Source organism: Vicia villosa, linkage group LG4 (genome assembly GCF_029867415.1).
Source record: "Vicia villosa cultivar HV-30 ecotype Madison, WI linkage group LG4, Vvil1.0, whole genome shotgun sequence".
Classification (NCBI taxonomy): Eukaryota; Viridiplantae; Streptophyta; class Magnoliopsida; order Fabales; family Fabaceae; genus Vicia; species Vicia villosa.
In genome coordinates, this window is record NC_081183.1 from 64,532,008 (window position 1) to 64,554,501 (window position 22,494).

Below are 22,494 nucleotides of genomic sequence, written 5' to 3' on the forward strand. Positions count from 1 at the left end.
AAAAGGAATCACATGTGTCTACACACTTCGCATCCGACAGAAGATAAATATGAATCAAAAAACTCCGGATATGTTGGCATCACCAATTTGTCTCCTATTTCCTTTGAGCCTGCTTTATTCTACCATAGATTTTCATCAATGGTGCACAAAATATTCTACGCAAATCTTCGATGCTGACAGCCTTACTCGAGAACTAACTGCAGCTTTTGCTGATGTGTAGGAGAATTTCTAGAAAGGTACTTCGACTCATATTAAAGAAATTCAAGCATTTCAAAAGTTCTTTGAAACTATCTATAGGCCTGATGACCTTAGTCGGACCGTTCGTGAGGCTGCGGTGACTTTACGTGAAAAGTTTTCTGCTAAATTGGATAAGTTGAAACTGCCCCCGTCTGTTCGACCAGAACTGCGTTATGAAGTGGCTTTCAAACTTAATCCTCCGAAATTCCCTCCACTGCCAAGTGCTGATTTTGGTGTGGCTTTAAGTCCTCCTTTTCCAGACTGGTTTGTGTGTGAAAATCCTATGAAAATTCTTCAGGAACAAACTAAAAAACGCGCTGAACGAGTGGTCCCGACTAAGCATACCTTGGATACTTTCAAAGGACATCTTCATATAGATATTGAGCATGTTCGCGTCTTGACTCCAATGCCTGAAGGTTGGGGTTTAGATAATCCTTTGACTAATTCCCCCTTTTTCATTGAAATACTGATTTATATTTTGTTCACAGCTGTTGCCCGAAAGAGACAAATCAAGGAAGCCCCTGTACAAAAGGGTTTTGGGACTTCGAGGAATACCAGAGCGAGTGGGAGTGATTCTGTCACCTACGGTACATGGATACCTTATATTTTAGCTTGTAAAATGTACTGAATGTCACTCACTTGGTTTTAAAATGTACTTCAGAGCTCGAAACCTCCAGCACATTCGAAACGAAAAGCTCCTCCAACAGCCGACTCGGACGATGAAGATAAATCTCCCCCTCGCACCAGACAAACGATAAAGAAAAGACAAAAAGCTGCTACCCCTTCCGCCAGAGGAAAGGGATCCGGGACTTCGAAGCTCACCTCTTCGAGTGACAAGGTGTCTTCCGAGGACTCACCCTTGAAGGCCGCTAGCACTATCCCCATTATGGAGAGTCATAACTCCAGTCCAGACAATATTCCGACCAAGGTATATTGGTTTCATCATTTAATCATTTCTTTACATTCTACTTCTAATGATTAAGCTCACATTTTACCTTGTAAATGTAGGATGATGCTGGTACCGCTACTTCTGATCTCAAAGCCTCAAGTTTACATATTGACCTTGACAAACTTCAAGGTAAATTTCTGCTCTTTCGAATGACAGATGAATTTTCTGCCGTTTCGTTTTAATCTATCCTGATTGTCCATCCCAGGTGTTTCTCAATACGAATCTCATGTGCTTTCTCCTGTTCTCGAAGACAATCAACCTCTTGCAACCATCATGCCGACTGCGTCTGCTGAAGAAAGCCATTCAAATGATGAATCTCCACCCACTCATCAAGATGAAACTATGGAGGAAAATCTGCAATGTTCGAATAGTGGTAACGTAGCTGGACAACCAACTGGCAGCGAAGACACTATATCTGAACAAGATGCTGCAGAAGAAACTTCCAAACTGGCTACACCTGGTTTTAATGAAATTTCGAACCTTGGAACTACGGTCAGTCCTGGGACTACTTCGAAGCAGGCTCCTGCGATGCCTACTCCTTCAGAAATAGAGTAACTCAAGAAGATTGATCCTGTGAGCTTCCTCAAGACCATGATGAGTATCGATAGTGCTACGTCTCTTGAAACTCCTCCGACTGTCTTGGCAGGTACTGGTGATAAGGATGACATTATTAAACTCCTTCATCAGATAAGAGAGAGATTCTTTGAAACCAACCTCGTCGAAGCTCTCTGCAAGGATTCCACCAAATATTATGGCCTAAACAACCTTATGAAGAAAGTGGATTTACTTCTTGTTCTAGTGGAAATCTCAGAAGTCATTGTTTTATTGAGTTCTCTGATTGAATAACTCCAATCTAATCTCATTCAAAAACGGGATATTGACGGACAACTCACAGCAAAAATGACATCTCACAGTTCTGCATGGGAAGCTGCTAACGATGCAACGAAGAGGGTTGAAACCCTTAAGCTCGAGCGTTCGAAGAACCAACAAGAATATGAAGAGTGTGAGACAAATATCAAAGCCTGGAAAAAGGAAATTAAGCAACTCAAAGGGAAGATAAAGGATGCCCAGTCTCGTCAGGTAGAAATCAAAAAAGCCAATCAAGATGAATTAACTGAAGTGGCGCAGTCAGGGATTCGACACCTCGAAACGGCACAGCAGCTAGTGCCAGAGATCGAAGAACTGAAAAGACAACAGGCATTGATCGAACGCCATATGTCCTTATGGGAGATCCAGTATTCGAAGATAAAAGATAACCTTCCCAAAGATTTTAATTAATTGCTTCGAATCTTGTACTCTTTTTTGTGTTGCGTAATTATCTTGTTTTGTAATCAAATTTCTCCAAGAATATATATATATATGTGCAACTTTATCTTTCAGTCTCCCCACATATTTTATTTTAAAATTATCATAAGTAATGTCTTAGCAATTCTCTAAAACTTGCCAAAATATACTTTTTCCACTGTCACAGTAATTTTAATAAATGCAACCACGTGACATGATTATCCTTCGCAACCCTTTGAGCCTAGACTTGACGTTTCTACTACCTTAGCCGTAACCATCATTGAAAGCTGACGTCACCTTTTCCAAAACGTTTATTTGAGACATGCGTGCATCAGTTCTCATCATGATTATATTTCAACTTCAAGGGCGGGAAACGGCGGAAGCCATAACTTCTCTTTGGAATACTAAACGCAGTCCAATCAAACATTAAAATAAACCGTTCCTCTACTGCCAACTTATTCTATATAAAGGGTTGGCATTCCACTTCTTCCTTCACACTTGCTTCAAACTCTTTGCCCAAAACTTCCGTTTCTTCCTGCATCCTCTCAAATACAGAGCCAGATAAAATCTTCTTCCAATCTTTTCTTCTGCAAATGGCACTACCCTTAACTCACACTAACATCAGGGCTTGCATCAAAAAAAGAGGTCAAACTCTCTAAAGAAGAACTTGATGAAAATTTCATAAGTCTCAGTGCCCTCTTTGCTAACCAAGATCTTGAGTTTTACTATGAAATGCTGGAGGGATCTGTTTATCCCAATATGTTAGCGGACTTTTGGATGTTTGCGTCTCTGCGCATAGATCCGGAAGGCAGAACCACTATCGTTTCTGAGGTTCGAAGGGCCCATATCACTATCACTCCCTCCACCATCTCCAACCTGCTGAGATGCAACAACTCTGGGGAGACTTTTGATGACAATACCTTCAACATGACCACTCATCTTATGTTGAGGACTCTTATGGATAATGATCATTTCAGCGCCAAGGTCATCAGGATTTGGCACCAACTCCTCGTGGGCAAATTTCGTCCACGAAACCATGATCAAAATAGTATCATGGTGGAGGATTTGGAGTTTATACTCTGTGCCCTCCGTGGGAAGAAGATTAACTTTCCTCTAATGATCTTTAAAGGACTTGTTGAAGCAGTTTCAATGGCTGCTGCTCGACAAGGCATAGTAACATGCCTTCCATATGGAAGACTCTTATCTTACATGTTCCTTAAAAAAGGGATAGTGAGAAGGATGCGCAGATCTGGATCTTTGGACATGTTCGAGGCGGAAAGCTTGCCCCTGCTGTCTCTAGAGGGTTTAGATCAAAGGATTTAATTAGGAGTTGGGTTGTTTTAGGCTTTATGTTTTGCATTTTGTAATCTTCAATGTTTTTTTTTGGGACCCAACTTCTCTGTAACGCATGTACTCCTTTGATATTAATGAAAAATATTTTGATGTTTCTTTGGTCTTTTTTACTGTGCTTAACATGCATGTTTGTTTAAACATATAGCCATTTTGGTGTTAGTTCAACCATTTTGGCCTACGTAACGTACTTCAAATATCTACGTTTTTGCAAGAATCTTTACTTCATGCATGCTTGGTTTATATCTTTTTAGATACTTTCCATTTACCCTTAAAATCCTACGATCTTCTGCCAATTCTTCTGCCAATATTATAAGAACAAGAAACTAATATAATTGCAAATAAATAAACCTGGAAGTAATGCAGACAAAACAAACTTGAATAAAATTACGAACAAAAGAAATCTTGAAACTTGAATAAATCTTTGAAATAATGTCGGCAAGATTGTGATCCAAGAGTACATAAATTGTAGGCCTAAAACTAATGGTGTGGTAGCTCCTCAATGTGAGAAACTACCTCTTTTACAAAGTGATAATTTATGCCAAAACTATGAACAGCGCTTCCGCGCCTAAAACTTGGATAACCTCAAATGAATGCTGAGACTCTTTTTATAGTGAATGGCAGTGGAAGTTACTTTCAGCATCATGTGAGAAGTAGTGGAGAAAATGGGAAGTTGAGAAAATCATGGGGTGAGTAGACTTGGAATTGTCCATGAAGATAGTGGAGAAAATGGTTAAGTGGTGGGTCCCCTATCCTTTGGAGACGAGCGTCTCTTTCGGCATGGAGGCGGGCGCCTTTTGTGGAGAAAAAGATGGGGGCGGGCGTCTCAGGAAATGGTGACGAGGCATGGACTGGAGACGTGCGTCTCCCACTTGGTGTGGGCCTTGGAGACGGGCGTCTCCACTATTTTCGTGGACTGGGCCTTTTCATTCTTTATTTCTTTTCTTCTTCTTACCTCCCATCTCGCTATTTGTACTTTTTGAATCCATTTCTTCTCAATTTCTTCTCCTTTTGTCAAATACTTCTTGCATGAACAAAATACCTGAAACAATAGAAATACTAGCATAATACCGTAATAAAATATAATTATAATAAAATAACAAAACAATTTATGTTATAATCCAGCCTAATATACGATATAATTACGTGTTATCAAGCTAGCTGACATTTTCACAAAAGCCCTTGATGTTACAGAATTTGAAAACTTGCGGAGCAAGTTAGGAATCTGTATCTTTGAGGAACCATAATTAAAAAATAAATTAATAAATAAATAAAAATTTAGGGAGAAGACAGTTGTTTGCTTTGGAAACTTTTGTGGCCAAACAAGGGGAGAAACAGTGTCACCCCAGGACAACAAGTATGTGTTTGTGTGATCCACAATTCTGATGTGCTTATTTTGTGTTGATCTGTATGTGTTGCTCTTGTGGTGTGGTTGGTTTAGCTATGTGGGCACTGTGTACATAGTGGTGGTGTATGTTGTTTGTACTATATTAGTTATGAGTGTGTTCGTTTTATTTCTGCTGTAAGTGTTTCTCTAATATGGTGTGGCAGGTTGTTTTAGCCAAAAATTTGCCAAAGGGGGAGATTGTAGATGTTTTCATGTTGGTTGCAATTATTGTAAAACATACCTGGGTGTTTAATGTCTTGACTGATGTCATGACATGATTTATATTGTGTTATGCAGGTTTCATTTGTGTTTACCTAATACAGGTTCTATTGGTGAATGTCACGACCGATGTCATGACATCCTTGTCTGACAGCAGGGGCTGTTATATTTTATTAATGTGTTTCCTGATTTCTCTCAATCTACAATTTAGGAAACCTTTAATTGTGTGCTGAATATTTCGTCTAGAAGATTTCGCTGACAGCACATTCTGTAACAACCATATGGTGTGTAAATTAGGTTAACTTGGTTAACCCTAATTTGATTCTTGAAAAGCCCAAGGCCCAAGAGTTGCATATAAGAAAACTGCAATCCTAATTTGGAACGCAGGGAGAGAATTTTTAATTGTGAAGAACCGTAGTTCTCTAGCTGTCTCTTGTACTCCAAGCATTTGTCTTTTGATGATTGTATTGGAATAGGTTGTTTGTTAATTGTCACTCTAAGCTTTTAAGCACAAATGTGTGTCTCTTGATTGAAGCTTTTAAGCAGATCAAGGTGTGCTTTTGAAGTGTGTCTTCTCTCTCAATTTGTTTAATGTCTATTTGTAATCACTGCTGTGATTGAGGGGGAGTGAGTGGAGATACTCAGGTCTAGGAATAGATTGGAATTACATTGGGTAGGTTTTAAGTGAGGAGTTGTAAACGAGAGAGTTTAACTCCGAATTAATTATGCTTGTATTGGATTCCCTCCCTGGCTTGGTAGCCCCCAGAGTAGGTTATTTGAACCAAACTGGGTAAACAACTCTGTGTGTTCTTTATTGTTTTTATGTGTTTCTGTTATAACGTTTTGTGCGGTGTAATTGTGGATGTCATAATATCCAGTATGACATCAAGCGTGAGTTACTAGAATTTTCAAAACTCTTTTTAAAACTTTCTTTAAAAAAGCTTTTGCCTCTTATGGCATTTCTTATTAAAATCCTATTCCTAAAAGTTTAGACATGATTAATATTCATAGTGGAGTTGTAATTCCCTGACCCCTTGATATTGATTGATATGATTGGTCGTTTTCAACTTGAAAGAGTTAGTGGCATACTTGTTGAGTTATCCAAGTTGGAGCTCTTCTTTCATTTGTGATGCAAAGGATCCATCTGTTCTCATGTTCAAGTATGGTTGGCTGAGTTTTCTTTACTATGATGTTAAAGTGTCTATTTAGTTTTAAACCAAAACCTTTTGTTTCCTTTTTAAGTGGAACTACATTTGCTCTGACTTCTCCATTACACTGAGGAGGTATTTAGGCACAACATGTAATGTCTTGCCGAGCATATTTTTAAAAAAACAAACCCTTTCTTTTGCACACAATTATTTTCTTTTAACAACAAATGTTTCAAAAAAGTTCCTGTTGAGTACCACAAATGTGCGGGGTACTAACACCTTCCCCTTGCATAATCAACCCTCGTACCTAAGATCTCTACTTTTTATTAGTTTTGATTTAAAAACTTCTTTGGGTTTATTTCCCTTTTCCCATTTCCTTTGGAAACAATAAGGCGCAATGGAGACTTTCACTAAAATAATGAGTCAATTCAATCCAGTGGCTTTGATCTTAATTTTTCCCCGCTACAATTGTGAGTCACGGTATTCACTGCTTGAAAAGACTTATTGTGCCTTAACTTGGTATATTATAAGTTTGAGACAATATATGTTAAATCATATTACTTATTTGATCTCCAAAATTGATCCAATCAAGTACATATTTGAAAAGTCTGCTCTAACTGGAAGAATTTCCCACTGACAGACGTTGTTATCTGAATATGATATTGAATATCCTACTTAAAAAGATGTGAAAGGTAGTGTGTTGTTAGAGTACCTTCCTCACCAATCAATTGAAGATTATCAGTCCATCGGGTTTGACTTCCCTGATGAAAATGTTATGTATTTGAAAGCTATAGATTGTGATGAGTCGTTGCCAGTAGAAGGACAAGAACCTGGAACCCGGTGGGGATTAGTTTTTTATGGAGCTTCTAATGCTTGTGGTCATGGGGTTGGTGCAATCATCATAACTCGACAAGGTTCGCATATTCCTTTCACTACAAGAATATGCTTTGATTGTACGAATAATGTTGTTGAATATGAAGCTTGTATTCTTGGCCTTGAGGAAGCCATTGATCTTAGAATCAAGAACCTTGATGTCTATGGAAATTCAACATTAGTGATTATTCAAATCAAAGGTGAATGGGAGACTCGTCACCTTAGTTTGATCCCTAGTAAAGATTATGCTAGAAGATTGTTGTCCTTCTTCAAGAAAAATGAGTTCTACCACATCCCTCGAGATGAGACTCAGATAGCAGATGCCCTAGCCATATTCTCTTTTTGTATAGGTTGAACTTTCACAATGAAATGCCTCAGATTACAATAAAGCACCTTGATAGACCTTCTCGTGTGTTTACAACTAAAGCGGAATCAAATGGAATAAAGCCTTGGTATCATGACATTAAACACTTTCTCCATACTCAAGAGTACCCACTTGGAGTATCGAATAAAGATAAGAAAACTTTTAGAAGAATAAATGGCAGTTTCTTCATCAATGGAGATGTTTTGTACAAAAGGGATTATGACATGGTCTTGCTCAAATGGGTGGATAGAAACGAAGAAGACATGTTAATGCGTGAGATTCATGAAGATTCATTTGGTACCCACGCTAGTGGACATTCAATGGCTAAGAAGACGCTTAGAACATGTTACATTTTGGTGACTATCGATTATTTTACAGAAATTATGGTATCAAATATGTGATGTCGAATGAGATGTCACGACACAATATCTGAGCAGTTTAACAGTTATGAACAAGCAAGATAACAACGCTAATAATAGTGCAAAATGTAAAGAACACATCGATATGTTTACCCAGTTCGGAACAATCCTTCCTACTCTAGGGGCTACCAAGCTAGGGATGAAATCAATATACGATAGTATCAATTCTAAGTTAAATAGTACCAGTTTACCCTTCTCACTTAATCACTACGCCTCCTATGACTTCTACCTAAGACTACCCTAGGTATGGGGCATTCCTTAAATTCCCTCAATCTAAATCCCCTGTGACAAAATAAAAGAACAAAGAAAACCAGAAGACACTATTTCAAGAAAGCCACTCCTCGATGCTTAAAAGCTTACGAGGATGGAATACTTTCCTTGCTTAAAAGCTTCGGAGATCAAACAACATTCAACACCTAAAGCTTTGTGAATGTACACATATGGAACACAGAAAAATAAGGATTCCTAAAACATATAATATCAGTTCCACCTAAAACTAGGTTACAACCCTTCTATTTATAGATATATCTTCGATTGGACTGGGCTTCAAATCGCAGCCTCATGGCTGCCAAAAATATGCTACTTGTTATCCAAGAAAATAGGTCTTCAATCCAATCCTTCCTATATTGTCTCCAATAATAGAAAGCGTGGAAATCTTCTGATTGAATCAATATTGGTAGAAATATCATCTAATGGATTTTCTTGAATATTACGAGCTGAAACAAGGATTTTGTAGCAAATAAAAACGTATTCGACATGTTGAAGTTTGAGAGAAAAGTCATCTTGCATTATTTCAACATGATCTTCCTAGTATGTTTTAGCAAAATGCATGTCAACCATCGGAGAACCTTCAATCTCCCCTTTGGCACTGTCGGTACCGTAAAAAAATGATTCAGAGTCGTCACTAATATATTTATCCCATCGAGGGAAAAGAATATCAGAAAACCTAACTCGAATAAGAACAAGGTCTTACGACCAGAGAACTGGGTACGAAAGTCGGTTACGCAAGGGGGAGGTATTAGCACCCCTCACGTCTGTGGTACTCCACAGGATCCACCTATGTTTGTTTCTATCTAAAGGGTGTAAAGAATATCTAAATGTGAATTTATGCAAAAGTTACACGGGGAAAAGAAGAATTATTTACAATTGTGCTCGCTTAGGCCCCGCGACCCAATGCCTATGTATCCCTTACCAGGAATCAGAGCTACCGTAGTTCAACTCAAAAATTTCCATTTGTTTTGTGTTTTTTAGTTGAACAGAGGTTATGGTCACAATCCACGATGCTCGACCTTTGGAGACTTACACGCCTAAGTATGGAATGGACTTAACTTGTTCATAGAAGAAAAGGAACATGGGTTTGTGTTTTTTGATGTAATTCCATGATGAACAAAACCCACTACAAGGCTTCGCACCATTTCCTTACTTTGTTTGAATTTGAACATTTATTAAGTATTTTGAGTGTTTTGATTGGTGTTTTTTAAAAGGAATTTATTTGTGACTTGGATCATACCAAAAAAAATTTTAATTGTTTTGAGAAATACACCAAGGTCTACACCTCAATCATTTCTCTAAGTAGTAGTTAAGAAATACACCAGGGTCTACACCCCAATCATTTCTTTCCCACTATAAAAGAAGCAGTAGTATGATCCTCGTCGGTATTTATTAGATTTTTTAAAGTCGAAAAAGAAATGAATAAGGGACACTAACCTACTACTAACCTAATGATTATTGTTTTATTAAGAAAGGGGAGTCTAAATCCTAATTGTCATACCCCAAATTTGTCCTACCCTTAATTTCTAACTAGCTTAGGCTTCTCATTTCATATGCATCATCTTTCCATTAGGGCATTAACGTAACACACGCATTCATTGGTCAATAATCTGGCAAGAGATCAAGGGTCATGGAACAGGCTAAGACATGGTCATATGTTGTCTTCAGAAAGGTTCAAGGGTGAATGAAGATATAAGGACTTACATGTGGCTAACTATTCATATGCTTGTGTTCATTATATGGTCGAGACATGGTGCATCTATTGAAGATTGGGGTTTACTTATCACATGGGCTTGTTATTAGTCATCAATAAAGGCAGTGGACTAGAGCCTTCTTAATCGGGGGTTGAATTGCTAAGAGCGTGAGCATGGTTAGATGAGTAAATTGGTCTAAAGCAGGATCATTCTCAAAATTGTTGTTGCTTGTCAACATGTACTGATTGATTAAAATCATGGCTTCATTGGTTGGTAGATGGATTCAAGGCATTGGTCCAAATGACTCCGTTGTTGATAGTTTGTTCAAGGTTAATCAAAGTACGAAAGGCATGCATCGTTCAAGGCATAATTCGCAAATATGGCTTGAATTTCATTCACTGTTCAAAGACATCTCATATCAAAACGTCAAGGACACTCCAAGATTCAACATTCATTCATGAACCTACAAACAATTTCCTTTCAAAAATTCTACAATTTATCAAAATACACTGTCCATCATTTTCCAAACATTCATCCAAAGATTCATATTCTCTTTCAAATGTCCATTCAAGCCCATGTCTCTATGCAATACAAAAAATATCTCTTACAAGATTCATGTACAAACCCATTTCCATCCAAAGCCCAAATCCAAATGTTCAATCACATATCCATTGATTCAAATATCATTAATCAAATTTACAAATCCATACAAAAAGGCCCATTCAAACTCATTACAAAAGTTCAAACCATCTTACACTCGAAGAAATTACACAAATTACATCATTACAAATCCATATATTACAACTACATAGAAAATTTCAGCAACAAAGATACAGTTGACCCTTTGGAGAGATTGACTCTCTTATACCTATGACACTTCAAAGTCTTTCCCGCCTTCTTTCTTCTCCATGACCAAGATGAAAAGCTCCATAAGCTGCCACCAAACCATGAACCTGCAGCCTACACACAAGGGACTACATCAGTTCGCGACAAATATGGTAAAACAGCCTGCTGCCCGCATCTACCAGCCTGCAGTATCATTCTCTAAGAAGTGAGCCTGTGCAGAATACTATAACATTCATTAAACACATCCCTACCACATTCAACAAAATCATAACGGATACACGTCCCCTCGCCAGTTCAGAATCATTCACACACATTACCGAGTTATTCAAGATACAAAATAAAAAAGGACAATCCACCTACATAACAAGATTCATGCGTCAGCCTAGTCACCCGCACGCTAACCGAACCAACGCCAAAACCAGTGCTGCAGCCCCATTCAATCCATACACCATCATACATAAATTCAAAACCACCTGTATATACCAAGACAGTTAAATACCATTGCAGCCTATTCAAAATAACTAACTTCTCCCTACCCTGCATTAAACTTCAAAATTTACAAAATCCATTCATATAGAACAATATCCAAAAAAAAACCAAATTACTTAACATCAATCCCATTCTCCAGTCAAACCAAATATCAGTACCATACCAATTCAAAACAGCCAACACATTCATAACATTGGATTACAGGACATGCCCAAGACAAGTGATAAGCTGCAGAACAGGAGGATAAATCAGTGCAACACTTAAGATCCAGAAAGAGAACCCAGAAGGTGAAGGTGATCAGGTCATATGGAATCAGTTCAAAGAAAATAGAAACAAATTCAGAGGAGTTCCGTACCCGTTAACAACTTCAGGCAGTTTTGGATAAAGCTCACAAAATCGATTCATTTCAATATACGGCGGGTAAGTCGCGTACAACATCAATTCTAGTCCGACTGCACGGTTTAGGAATCCAACCTATAACAAGTCATAAGGAAACATGAACAGTTAGCCCACAACAATCCACGATATTCTACAGAAAAGCATTCAAAGGGCAGCCACCATAATTCACATCAGTATACATACGCATCACAAAGAAACCATGGCACTGCATCAATGTAAAAAGACACTCAGAAAAGGCAGAAGAAAAAGAAGAAACAGAGTTAACTAACTTTTAACCAACTTCAAAACTGTCATAAAAACCTCCAACTTCTCCTAACAGAACTAACCTATATCCAAACCACCTTCTAACTAACTAACTCTAACTCTACAACCTCACTTCTCTCCATCGGATTTTCAAACTAACAAAACAGAGTTCTCAACTAACTTCTCATAACTACTTAAACAGAATATAACAGAATTTCCTAACCTCCTTAACTTCATATAACAGTTCATAACTAACATTTAACAGAATGGGGGAAATAACAGAAACCAGTAGCCATAACTAACCTTCAAATACCGATCTTCTTCATCTCTATATAACAGAGGTCTTCTTCATTCTTCAAGCTCTCTCTCTCTATTCATTCTTCACACAAAATTCACCATCTTCAATCTTCACACAGATACCATCTCATACTCTTCATCTTCCTCTGGCTCATTCTCCTTCATCTCCTTCACATACCCGCTTCAATATCTTTACCATTCATCAATCAAAAAGCTTCAAAACCGAACCTCTTGATCTTTCTCTTCAAGACACCATCAATCTTCATCTCTCTAGATTCTTCAATTCTCTGCAACAAGGAAGAAGAGAATAGAAAATCACCATAGCTTTGTTCTTCATATGTGACACAACAATAACGCAACAAGCATCAGAATATCGCTCCTCACGAAATCGCGATAACGACAATTTTGCGCTCAGAAGAAGACGAAGGCGAAGCAGGGAATTCAAAGTGAAGAAAGTGATCGAAATGGTGGTGATGAGATTAAGATAAAGACCTTGAGATTGTACCTATGTTCGTCATGCTCATTAACGATGTCTTCATCTTCGAAGAGAGTTGAATAGCAGAGATGACATTATTGAGAGTGGAGATCGAAAGCGACGGAAACGAGAGAATGAGATCGCAGGTTGAGGCGTTTGCTTCCGGTCATGACGGCGAACTGAAAGATTTCGCCAGAGCAGGCTGATTTTCGCCGCCGTCGCCGTTTGCGCAGAGAGGAAGAAGACTTGCTTAGAATTCCAAAGGTCACAGTGCTAACCCTAAATTCCCCTTTTTACTATTTTTAATTAACATTAGTTTTAATTGAGTATTAAGTATGATTAACTGTGGTTAATGGTGATTAATTTGATTAATTGAATTGAAAAGCATCAAAATCTGAATAAAATTGGGTAATAAAATCTGAGAATCCTGGGACCAACTCCATGGGCCACCGAATTGCAAGCATTTTCCTTGGGCCAGATTCGCTATCACGCACCCCTCCGAAGCCCCATGACACGCCTTTTCTTTTTTGAGCTGAACAACAACAAAACCTGCTCTGGGCCATTTCCAATGGGCCTGCGCCCTTACTACTTCGGCACCTAAATTCAATGTTCACCCCCTGTTTCTATTTTTTAGACTTTTTTTTAGGTGATAAAATGTTATTTTTTCTTATTATCTTCTTTGGATTTTAATACTAATTTTAACTCATAAAAAATGTTCATAAAAATGTTAGTTTTAGGCTTATGGTTTTAGTCTCTTCTTTTGCTTGATTTAGAGTTCACTTCTCTTTCATAAAAAATCAATATAAAAATAGTAGTATTTTTAGCTTAATTTTGCACTAATACTTGAACCATTTTCTTTATGTTTTGTACCATTTCCATGACAACTTAGATTAGAACTTAGATATAGTTCCCCATTGCATTCTTTTTTCTTTTCGCCTTTTAAAATACTTAATAAATAGAAGATGCGAATCACACGTTACTAATAGTGAGAGAGAAATGAGTGGGATTTAGTCCCTAATCTGTTTCTTAATCACTTGGTGGGAGATAAATGAGTGGGATTCATTCCCTAATCTGTTTCTCGATCGCTATAAGAAATGAGTGGGATTTATTCCCTAATCTGTTTCTTAATCACTTGGTGGAAGAGAAATGAGTGGGATTCATTCCCTAATCTGTTTCTCGATCAGTATATAATGGAAGGGAGATGAGTGGGATTCATTCCCTAATCTGTTTCTCTACCATTATACACTTTTACGTGATTCAAATCGCAAAAAAAATCCCCTTAAAAAATACACAACCAAAAACACTTAAAACACCTAACAATGGTTCAAATTAAAACAAAGTGGGGAAAGTGGTGAGTGGCCCGGTATTGGGAACTGTTCATCACTCATCTACCTTAAAAGACACAAACCAATTATTTCTTTTTCTTTTGCCTCGTTGGCACCTAAGGGCACTGTTATTTCTGCTCGAACCCATCGTAGGCGATCCATTATGCAAGAGCGCGAACGTTAACTCCGCCCAACTAAAAAACACAAAAACAAACAGAAAATCGTGAGCCGAGCTACGGTAACTCTGATTCCTGAAAAGGATACGTAGGCAGCGGGGTAGGGCCCGTGCGAGTACAATTCTTTATTTTCCCTACATTTTGCATTCATTCGCATATAGACATAGACGTAGTACACACCCTTTAGATAGAAACAAACATAGGTGGATACCATCGAGTACGATGGGCGTGAGGGGTGCTAATACCTTCCCCTCGCGTAACCGACTCCCGTACCTAGATTCTCTTGTCTTAAGACCCTGTTCCTTCCTTTGTTAGGTTTTCTGATATTCCTTTCCCTTATGGGATAAATATACCAGTGGTGATTCTGTTCATTTTTCGCGAGCGTGCGACAACTGGCGACTCTGCTGGGGACGTTAGACCTATTGCGGGTCCGTACTTAGCGAGTCGATCCTAGCCTTTGTTTGTTTCGTTTATTGGGTGTTTCTTTGTTTATTTATATGTTTGCGTCATTTGTATATATGCTTGCATATCATGTTTATTTCCTGCTTGCATATCATGTTTACTTTCTGCATGCATCTGGACTATATTATGGGTCCCCGTGGGGGCCACATATTTTCTCTGTTTGCAGGTTGGGTGGGATGATTCTATGAGGTAAAAGGCCCAATACCCAGGTTATGTGTGAACCATAGGCACCCTAGGATAGAGTGGGAGCATGGTTTGTCTCGAGGTGTACGTATCGGGATGGATTATGTGACCACGAGCAGAGTAGTGGTTTCAAACGGAGGTATTATCGTCACCCGCATCTGCGCTGTGATGATGCTTACCTTCGGGCGGACCGTATACTGCGTTTCATGACCTTACCCTGGCCTAGATTCACCTGTGAGTGGGGAGGGATATACATGGCAGGTATCGTTGGTGACTATTCTGTTCTGTTGGTGACTATTGTTCCTATGGTTGTGTGATACCTATGTCGGACCTTTGATCTCATCACATCTGACTTACATCAATTATTCAGAGGATTGTTCAGTGGTTACTAAGATTATATGGACCTTGATCCCATGCTTTTGCATTGCATAACATCATTGCTTCATCCACTTTGTTTGTGCGGATCCTAAAGTTTGTTTCCAAAAAAAAATATATAGCAAAAAAGAGAAAGAAAAAAGAAAAGATATTCTATAAAAAAAATAATAAAGCTTTGATTCCAGAAAAAAAAGTGTGCGAAAAGACTTTAGGATTCCTCGGAAATGAAACATTGCATTCATATCATATTGCATGTCATGGTTCCCTATCAGAAGCTTATTGGGGCCCCTTTCAATCCAGATTTCTGCTTCATCATCAAAGTTGACTTCCCTACATCTGTAACATACAAGGATTAATCATAGGAGAATCATGGACTGTCTTGAAAAAAAATCAGGCTGAACTTCGTAAGGACATGGATACTATGGGGGAGAGAATGACCCAACTCTTGGAGACTCTCCATGTTGTTATTCAGGGGCAAGAAGAGCTAAGACAAAGTGTTGCTAAGTTGGCTAATGGTACTCCGACCACTTTAGCTAATGGGGGATCAAAACCTGTGTCCGTGGAAGTTCCTAACAAGGAGGCTTCACAACATGGGAACGATTCTGAATTGGAAGCTTTCAAGTTCCCAATCGAGGAAAATGAGAGAAAATTCCATCTCCTGGAAGAAAGATTGAATGCTTTAGAAGGTCGAAGCTCCTCTGGTTTAAATGCTATTGATTTGTGCCTAGTGCCTGATATCAAGATTCCCGCTAAATTCAAAGTCCCCAATTTTGAGAAATACAAGGGTACCACTTGTCCGATGAGTCACATCAAGGCATTTTGCAACAAGATGGCTCCGTATGCAGAAAATTATAAGCTTCTAATGCACTTCTTTCAGGATAGCCTAAGTGGGGCATCCCTTGAGTGGTATACACGACTTGAACGAACCCATGTCCGCACATGGGATGAATTAGCAGAGGCTTTTCTCAAGCATTACAAGTACAACACTGACATGGCTCCCACTAGACTACAACTCCAAAGTTTAACACATAAGGTTGACGAGTCTTTTAAAGAGTATGCACAAAGATGGAGAGAGTTAGCTTCCAGAATCCAACCTCCCCTTTTGGAACGAGAGCTTGTAGACATGTTCATGAATACTTTGAAAGATCCATATCTGAACATGATGGTTGGATGTGCTTCCTCTGAATTTTCAAATTTGGTTGTTGTAGGAGAACGAATTGAAAACGCCTTAAAGATGGGTAAAATTCATGATATTGCTAATGTTTCCGAATTCACAGAAGAAGAGAAAAGTGAAACAAATACAGCTTCTGAGATTGAAGAAGAGGAAATCCATGTTTATCCTCAGGTTCAGGTTCCTAACTATCAGATGGTCTTGGTTCCTCCTAGCCAGTGTACTCCACAAGACTTTGCCACCACTATCAATCAACAAGCCCAGATGGTCCAACAACAACCGATTCAGTATTTGCCACAAAAGCAATGTGTTCCACATCAACAAGGCCACCTGAATCAGTGCCCACCTAGAAGTAATTTGGGACGAAGAAATACTCCTTTGGACCAGATTCCTACGACATACAGTAAACTTCTTCCATATCTAGTTCAAAGCTTGTTGGTGACTCCCAAATCTCTGAAGCCTCCACCCTATCCGTTTCCACCTGGGTATGACCCTAATGTGCGATGTGGGTATCATGCTGGATCAGGAGGGCACTCAACTGAGGACTGCAACGCTTTCAAAGCCAAAGTACAACAGTTGATTGACGAGAGGCACATAATCCTCCAAGGAGGAAACATGCGGGTGAATGGAATCCCCTTGCCCGAGTGAAAGCTCAGATTTCATAAAGTCTCTAAAATCAACAAATTCCCTATTTAAACTCGTTGGTAGGATAATAATAAAAGTACCACAAACTCTTGTGCAACTTCGTTGGAATCTTTTTTCTGGTGGTAATCAAAAGTGTTATGTGTAAGCATCCCTCATTCTCAAGGTTCTTGTGCTCAGTTGTATCCCTGATGGTTGGTGTTTCAGTTGGTGTTTTGGTCTTTGCTCACAACAGATAGATTTTCTAAGTTTGATGACCATGCAAGGTTCCTCCACTTTTGATGGTGAATACTTCTTCAACATCTATGCTTGGGGCTCCCGATTGAGGGATAAGCAAGACGTACTCTTATCTTGAGCATTGCATCACTCGCATTGCTCGAACCCCTAAAGTAGGGCAAAAATTTACAACTCTTGGGTAACTTCGTTGGAGTTTTCTTTTGAAGTAATCTGAAGTGTTTAGAAGGAACGGTAGAAAGTATTCAAGATCAGCAAGTCCACACGGAGTCAAGCCTCCTCAACAACGGCAATCATCAATTCATTTCTGCATTTTCATTTTTAATTTTCCTTGTTTTGTTAAATGTTTCTTCCATGTAAAACTTGTTTGTTTTGAATAAAAATAAAAATGCATTGCATATGCTAGTTTCGAATCAATCCATTCGTGTTCACTCATATATTTCTGTTTATCGATGTCAAACTCTTGACTAAAGCAAAAAAAATCAAAAGGAGAATGATGAAAAATAATAAAATCACAAAATATCTAATTGTGTGCTTCTGAATAAAACCTCGCTGAGGATGTACAGGCATTGTTTCAAATCCCCAAACACCGGAGATATAAGGGAGATAGACCCTCGTTAACCCCTTTGAGCATTGAAGTAGGAGTTTCTTTTCTATACAAAAAAAACCCTCACATTAACCTAGGGGCAGGGTAGTGTTCAATTAACTTGATCGAGCAATCGAAATTCATCAGGAGTGTGCATCCGAGGATACAACAATGGTTATCCTTCAAAAGTTTGAGGAAAGTCAATACCAAATTGGTAATCCCTCATCAATCAAAGAATGAGGCAGTCACAATCACCTCTCGCAAATCAAAGATTCAGGATCACACGACTCGTTCAAAAAAAAAAGTAAATCAAAAAAGAAAGAAACAAAAGCCCGTTAAGTCAACAACTTGAAAACAAGTGACTTAGGAAAGAATTAGGGCATCCCGGTGGACTCCAAAATAAAATTCAGAAGAATTTGTCCAGGCAAAAGTTAGGGAAACAAAAAGAAAAAGCAAAGCATAAGCGAAAAACAGGGATTCTAAGAACAAAGACATGTAATTAGACACCAAATCGAAAGGTAAAGTGACTGCCATGTCCAGAAGACCTCATTGGTTCCTTAACCATTCCAAACTTCTATTAAAGGATGAACGCTCGTATCGGGCTAAGTTGAACTTAGGACTGGAGAACATCACGAAGAATGGGTGGGTTAGGTTAGACTTTGAGCCTTAAATCCTTTTTTCTAAAACCGTGAACCAAGCCGCGTTACAACCCTTAAAAGACCTAATTGAAGCAGGGTTTATTTCAAAAACATACTATACCAAGTTGCGTAAAACTGACTCCCAGATGTTTGCTTACCATTTATGTTGATATCGATATGACAAATAATTCAAACACTGAATGTCACAACATCGTTTCAATAAACTTTGATTTCGAAGCTAGCATAAGCATTGTATTAGGATTATCATCTTCAAAACAAATATCTTTTACTTGTGAATAAACATTCGACATTAAGGAAGATAAAACAATGAACAACTGCAGAAAAAGTTGATCGATTACATGAGTGATTCACTTCAAAGGCTGATTACTCCAACGGGCAAGTTATGTGAAGACTCTGTCAATTGAGGCATCCAATCAAGCTTTGGCCAATCTGGGGCAATCAAGTCGAGGAATCTCTCTTGGGTTCCACCAATCTGGGGCAGTTACGTCGAGATTCGACAAATATCTCCAAGGATCCTATGGGGCAAATTCCTTTGAAGTTCACAAAGCTTGGGGCACAATCTTCTGAGTTGTATTGTTTCTCCACGATCATAGGAGTTTATTTCTCCTGGAACTTTGGTCTCTGCCCAAGCACTTGAGTTTATATTTCCTGGGATTTGCTCCACTTCTCCAACCTGGTCTCCTTATCTGAAATTCTCATTCCAACATGGTGAATCGAGGGAATCTCCTCAAACTCACCATCCTCAAGCAGTTCAAGGTGTAGGGAAAGTCAAATGAAGTCACTTCTTCCCCAACGAAGCTACAATCCAACCCTCAGAGTAGTCTCCAATGATCTTTGGTATTGCAGGGTTTCCAACACCGATTCATATTGGCATCTCAAGACAACAAGCAACGGACCCCAATGATCCTGCTCCTCTATCTCACCAAGGCCTTTATTTGGCACTTTGCATATAGTTTTCATCGCATATAACATTGCATCCGTAAAAGCGTAGCATATCCATCAAAATGGAGCATTACGCCATTGAAAAATTCAAACATGCATCAATGCATAAGCCAGTTTGTATGTGCCCAAAAGGCACGAAGTAATATATATCCCCCAGAAGAAGTCTCATCTTCGTTCCCCAGTGTGGATCAGATACAATGTCTTTCTTCGTCAGAATCGTTGTCTTCGAGGTTATTTCACGTGTGCTGCGTGCAGATTAGAGTGTGAATGAGGGTGGGCATTCAACCCATCTCATTTTTCAATCGTTTGAATAACCATACTTGGTGTGTGGCAATTCGAATAATTGCCGCTCTTGAAGAGTTACACCCCGCCTTTGGCCTAAGGGATTAATGTAATTCTTATGCTTCGCAAGCATCAACATCTTTGTGATTCTTCAGTGTTTACTCATGTCTTTTGATCGAGTCTAGTCGTCACTAGTCTTCATGGTCATTTTCCCTCATGTGGACGACCTTTTCGGATCCAACCCCCATGTTGTGAATCCTTTGCCTTCCGAACTTCAAATCATTTCAAAACCCAGCTCCCGTCCTGGTAATCACTTCAAAATACAGTTCCCGTCCTGGTAATCATCTTTCCAAATCCAGTTCCTGTCCTTGTAATCACTTCAAAACCCAGTTCCCGTCCTGGTAAACCATGGCAAACCTTTTTTCAAAGCCCAATTCCCGCCTTGGCAAACCTTTTTTCAAAGCCCAATTCCAGCCAGGGCAAACCTTTTTTTCAAAGCCCAATTCCCGCCTTGGCAAACCTTTTTCAAAGCCCAATTCCCGCCTTAGCAAACTTTTTTTTCAAATCCCAATTCCCGCCTTGGCAAACCTTTTTCAAAGTCCAGGGCGTGGAAAATCCTTTCCATCATTTTCAATCCTCGCCTACAGTGAAGTCAGTGCCCGCCTGACAACCACCATTCATCCATAATTTCTTACCGTAAAACCAATTTCCAATCCCCAGCGAGTCATTATTCTCTTTTGTGGGTCGTAAGTCCATTGATCTTACCCTGGTTTCGAGTCATGGATCGTAGGTCTATCGACCTTATCCTCGTCTTTTTCAATTCTTGTGGATCGTAGGTCCGTCGACCTTATCCTCGTCTTTTTTCAATTCTTTTGAGTCGTGAGTCCGTTATACTCACCCTGGATTTGAGTAGTGGATCTGTTGATCTCACCTTGGTTTCGAGTCGTTTGTCCTTGTTTTCAATTTTTTGGGTCAGTTGATCCGATCATTTCATCAAACCCGTACTTTCCAATCACAGTTTCATACAACAATCATTTCCATTGAGAACCTTGTATTGGCACCTTGGCTACGTTACAAGCTATCACCGTTCATCCAATTACTCACTGTAAATATTTCCACCAGAAAAACAAAACAAATTTCTCTTTCCCCAGCAGATATCAAAACAAAAAATAAGTATGACAATAACAACATTATTTCAAGACAAATTTCAGGTCTTGATATTTAATCTTCTTCTACCCCGAATGTTCGAAAGGCTAACGCCAATCTTACCTTCAGGTTTAAGACGATTAAATAGGGGCAGCTGTCATACCCCAAATTTGTCCTACCCTTAATTTCTAACTGGCTTAGGCTTCTCATTTCATATGCATCATCTTTCCATTAGGGCATTAACGTAACTCACGCATTCATTGGTCAATAATCTGGTAATAGATCAAGGGTCATGGAACAGGCTAAGACATGGTCATATGTTGTCTTCACAAAGGTTCAAGGGTGAATGAAGATATAAGGACTTATATGTGGCTAACTATTCATATGCTTGTGTTCATTATATGGTCGAGACATGGTGCATCTATTGAAGATTGGGGTTTACTTATCACAAGGGCTTATTATTAGTCATCAATAAAGGCAGTGGACTAGGGCCTTTCTTACTCGGGGGTTGAATTGCTAAGAGTGTGAACATGGTTAGAAGAGTAAATTGGTCTAAAGAAGGATCGTTCTCAAAATTGTTGTTGCTTGTCAACATGTACTGATTGATTAAAATTATGGCTTCATTGGTTGGTAGATGGATTCAAGGCATTGGTCCAAATGACTCCGTTGTTCGTAGTTTGTTCAAGGTTAATCAAAGTACGAAAGGCATGCATCGTTCAAGGCATAATTCACAAATATGGCTTGAATTTCATTCACCGTTCAAAGACATCTCATTATAAAACGTCAAGGACACTCCAAGCTTCAACATTCATTCATGAACCTACAAACAATTTCCTTTCAAAAATTCTACAATTTATCAAAATACAATGTCCATCATTTTCCAAACATTCATCCAAAGATTCATATTCTCTTTCAAATGTCCATTCAAGCCCATGTCTCTATGCAATACAAAAAATATCTCTTACAAGATTCATGTACAAACCCATTTCCATCCAAAGCCCAAATCCAAATGTTCAATCACATATCCATTGATTCAAATATCATTCATCAAATTTACAAATCCATACAAAAAGGCCCATTCAAACTCATTACGAAAATTCAAACCATCTTACACTCGAAGAAATTACATAAATTACATCATTACAAATCCATATATTACAACTACATAGAAAATTTCAACAACAAAGATACAGTTGACCCTTTGGAGAGATTGACTCTCTTATACCTATGACACTTCAAAGTTTTTCCCGCCTTCTTTCTTCTCCATGACCAAGATGAAAAGCTCCATAAGTTGCCACCAAACCATGAACCTGCAGCCTACACACAAGAGACTACATCAGTTCGCGACAAATATGGTAAAACACTCTG

General features: G+C 38.8%; 1 protein-coding gene across 1 annotated transcript; it reads left to right on the top strand.

The window, feature by feature from the left end:
* Positions 1 to 2,086: 2,086 nt before the first annotated feature.
* On the top strand, positions 2,087 to 7,802 carry LOC131597303 (uncharacterized). Its single transcript, XM_058870007.1, has 2 exons — positions 2,087 to 2,189; positions 7,258 to 7,802. The coding sequence occupies exons 1-2, from the start codon at positions 2,087 to 2,089 to the stop codon at positions 7,800 to 7,802; spliced, it is 648 nt and encodes a 215-aa protein (XP_058725990.1).
* Positions 7,803 to 22,494: the final 14,692 nt, after the last annotated feature.